This window comes from Triticum aestivum, chromosome 5D (assembly GCF_018294505.1).
Source record: "Triticum aestivum cultivar Chinese Spring chromosome 5D, IWGSC CS RefSeq v2.1, whole genome shotgun sequence".
Taxonomy (NCBI): domain Eukaryota; kingdom Viridiplantae; phylum Streptophyta; class Magnoliopsida; order Poales; family Poaceae; genus Triticum; species Triticum aestivum.
In genome coordinates, this window is record NC_057808.1 from 413,429,427 (window position 1) to 413,433,036 (window position 3,610).

General features: G+C 52.0%; 1 protein-coding gene across 1 annotated transcript; it reads right to left on the minus strand.

Moving 5' to 3' along the window:
* Positions 1-268: 268 nt before the first annotated feature.
* LOC123125205 (dehydration-responsive element-binding protein 1B) lies at positions 269-1,259 on the minus strand. Its single transcript, XM_044545732.1, has one exon. It carries the CDS (start codon positions 1,188-1,190, stop codon positions 498-500), a length of 693 nt encoding a protein of 230 aa, XP_044401667.1. The 5' UTR covers positions 1,191-1,259; the 3' UTR covers positions 269-497.
* Between the last annotated feature and the right edge of the window lie 2,351 nt (positions 1,260-3,610).

Consider the following 3,610-nt stretch of genomic DNA (forward strand, 5'->3'; position numbering starts at 1 on the left):
TAGGGTATGTTTTTCCGTCAAAATAGATAAATACTTCATTCGTTCAGAATTACTTGGCGTTCAAACGGGTACGGGCGTGTCTAGGCGAGAAAGTGAATATGAACACGTGGTCCCGACGGAAGTTACCGGCTATACCCCTGTTCTTGAGATATTTCTGGGTGCCTGCCAATTCTGGCCATCACACATGAACGAACAGTACCTCGCGTTGAATTATATATTTGCGGGGCCGTCCAAAAACAGTACTACCACATCGAGCTGTGTCGTCCATTACTAATTTCTGTCATTGGTCCATGTCCATGGAGCGAATGACACTTATCGTTTCTTCATGTATTTATTGAATAAACAAAGAAGCTCAGGTGTGCCCTTCCGGGAGTAGAAACCGAGAGGTCTCACATTTGAGGAAAACCTTTCCCCCGACGCTTACTCTCTCTTCTTCCCACATCTGGTAAAAACACAGTACTGCTCTCTACAACCTTTACACATCCAAATCCGTCCAACTAGTAGCTCCACAGCGACGTGTCGACGCCGTCGTCCTGTTCGCGGTCCTCCCGCCACGCTCCGGCGGCCGGCGGCTCCATGAGCATGCCCTGCGCCAAGTTTGCGTAGTACGACCCGGCGTCCATGCCGCCGATCCAGTGCTCGTCGTCCAGACCAGACAAGTCGCTGGAGGTGATGGACGGCGCGCTCTCCTCGGACGTGGAGTCCGTGGAGGATGGCGCCTTTGACACGTCGGCAGGGCGCTGCTGCTCCTGGAACTCCTTGAGGGCGACGGCCACGGCGTCCTTGATCTCCTGCGCGGCGGCCAGCTTGAACGACCCGGCCGCGTGGACGGGCATCATCCGCCAGGCGGAGTCGGCGAAGTTGAGGCACGCATCGCGGCCGGAGAGCGCGAGCGCGGCCGAGTCATGCGCGCGCGCCGCCATCTCGGGGTCGGCGAAGGTGCCGAGCCAGATCCTGGAGTAAACCCGGCTCCCGGCGGCCGGCACCCGCAGCTCGCACACCCACACCCACTGCCCTTCCCGGCCACGGCGGCGAACGCCGCGGTACACCGGGTGGCGCGTCTCCTGCAACTTGTTCCGGCCCGCCCGCCGCTTCGGCGGCTCGGACCACACCGTCCGGTACTCCTCCTCCGGCCACACCGTGCTGTACTCTTGCCCCTCAAAATGCGGCCAGGCGCCGACGGTGTCCATCACTCGTCGAGAGTGGGTTGTGGTATAGCGAGGTAGTTGTGTGTTCGGACTTCGGAGCTAGTGAGCCGGAGAGGTGGTGGAGCTTGAGAGGAGGATGGGACGTATATATAACTGGAAGTGGACACCAGTGACCCGCATGTTAATGAACCAATGGCAAGGTGCACTGGAGCTGCGTCCATTATCAACATGTACGCATCAGCAGGTAGTTTCACGTACTCTTTTAGTATTGCAGAGCTACACGCCGGCCGATCGAGGGCCCCTCGATTGGTCTGACGTCTAATCTCACTTAAATCAAAGACCTGGATCGTCCCATCCTATTTATGGCATTAACATGAAATCTCATTGCGGTGACAACAAAATCGTCCAGCAGTTCACAAGTCAAAGACAAGCATGCTTGTGCTAAAGTTCTATCCTGCAGCTTTTTCTAATGAAGAAAGATTTTGTGTTGGAGTGTGACCTACCACATTTCTAGCTTGATACATTCAACCATCCAGGTATTAAAAACTGCAATTCACTTGCCGATATGACAAAATCGAATAGTTAAGAGCACCTCCACCCGTCCACCCAGGACACCTTTTTAGGCTCGGTTTTAGGTTCAGACGGCGTTTTTTGCCGAAAAACGGCCCAGTCACGCCCCCAGCGCCCTCAGGACGTCGAAATAGCGCCGGCAAACCGAGGCGAAACCCAGCGCGTTCGGGGCCTCTTGGGGGCGTCGGCGGAAGTTTCGGCGAATCGTGTCACCTCACGTGTCCTTTCTCTTGGCCCACTTAATCATTTTTCTCACAAACTTTTGCTTGGGGTGGGGTGTGACTGGGAAGATGCCCTCCTCATGCCCCCATATTTCGCCGGATGACCCCCAAAACACCAACTTTTTTGGTTCGGTGGTGTTCTTGGGGGCTCCAACGGCTGGAGATGCTCTAAGCCTAGCAAACAAAAATGGTGAAAACGAGGACCATAAAACCTAGCAGTCGAGTCTTCCTCCGCCCCTACTCCTCGTCGCCGTCGCCAGTGACCGTCCGACAAGGCGGCAGAACTTCTCCACTACTGACATCTTCCTCTTCATCCTCCCCCTCTCCTCTCCAACCCCCGTTTCCAGTCGCCACCCCGCGCTTGCTCCGATGTTGCCGCCAAGGATCTGGCTATCCCGGGGGTGGATCTCACCTCACTGGTACTCCCCAATGTTGAGGAAATCGGTAACTGATAGCTGCTCGCTCGGCTTGGTAGTAGCGATTAATCGGTGAATCGAACTATTAACTGGATGAATTGGTCGACCATCAATCGGTGGAATTTTAAATTCGATAGGTGCAATTTTTTTTGGGGGAAATTGTTACATAGTACTTGAATGTTATGAAAAAAAGTACATTGAAAAAATGAAGCAATTGGCATTGTTTTCTTTTCTTAATAGATCACGGACATGTATACAACAACAATCATCAACAAACATCCATGCGGGTATCAAAAATCAGCAACAAACATGTATATAACAACATGTTTTTGTTGATTTCCGCCTGGGCCGCTACTCCAAGAGATTGCATGCAAATCCGTTAAGAAGGGCAGTGGAGGACGCAACCTACTGGACATGGTCGATGTGTTCCTCCATAGAGTAAACTTTGCGGCCATTTTACCACCTCCCGCCCCATTGCTTCGTTGCCGACGCACCGCCAGGCGACTATCCATCGCCGTCGACGCTACCTCGTCGCCTCCCTAGGCCCTTGCTGCCCTTCCGCCCGAGTCTGAGCCTTTCGCCGACAGTTGTTGTCGCCGGAATCAAGGTGAATCGCCGCCGCTACCGACTCGACAAATTCGTCGGATATCACCTCAGATCGTCTTCCTCGTTGGCGGCTGCGGCATCTGACCGTGCGTACGCACCCTTGCAGGCCATTCCCACGCGTCGTCGCCTGCTAGTTTGACCTCAACCTCGCCGACCGGCCGATACACCACCATCGCCTACCAAGTGTTCGATGGTTTGCCTAGGTGAGTTTTTCTGTCTTGTTTTGTTTTGTACAATTGAATGGAAACGAGCCGTTTGAATTGAAGATGAAGAGGTTGCGAGAGGTGATCTTCGAAGACTCGTCGTCACCAGAAGAGGAAGAAGAAGATGTCTTCAAAATTGTTCTTGGCATGATTTGAATAATTTGGTTTGTAAACTATGAATTTGTAATATTCGTGAATTGTGTGACACATATTTATTATGTTTGGTTTTCATATGGGTGCTAATATGTAGCTGCAATGTATTAAGTAAATTGGAATTGGAATACATTGGCAAAAACAAAAAAAATTACTCCGCTAGTTTTAAGGGATCGGTTAGAACCTACCAAAACTTAGGGGTTTACTCCTCTCAAGCTCCACAATTTTTAGGGGATCGGCTAGATCCACTAAGTTTTTGTGAGCAAATATCGGTTCTAGCCGATCTCGTAAAC

Bases quoted from the DNA above. Each gene is read 5' to 3' on its own strand.
- LOC123125205 (XM_044545732.1), bottom strand. From the start codon at position 1,190: ATGGACACCGTCGGCGCCTGGCCGCATTTTGAGGGGCAAGAGTACAGC.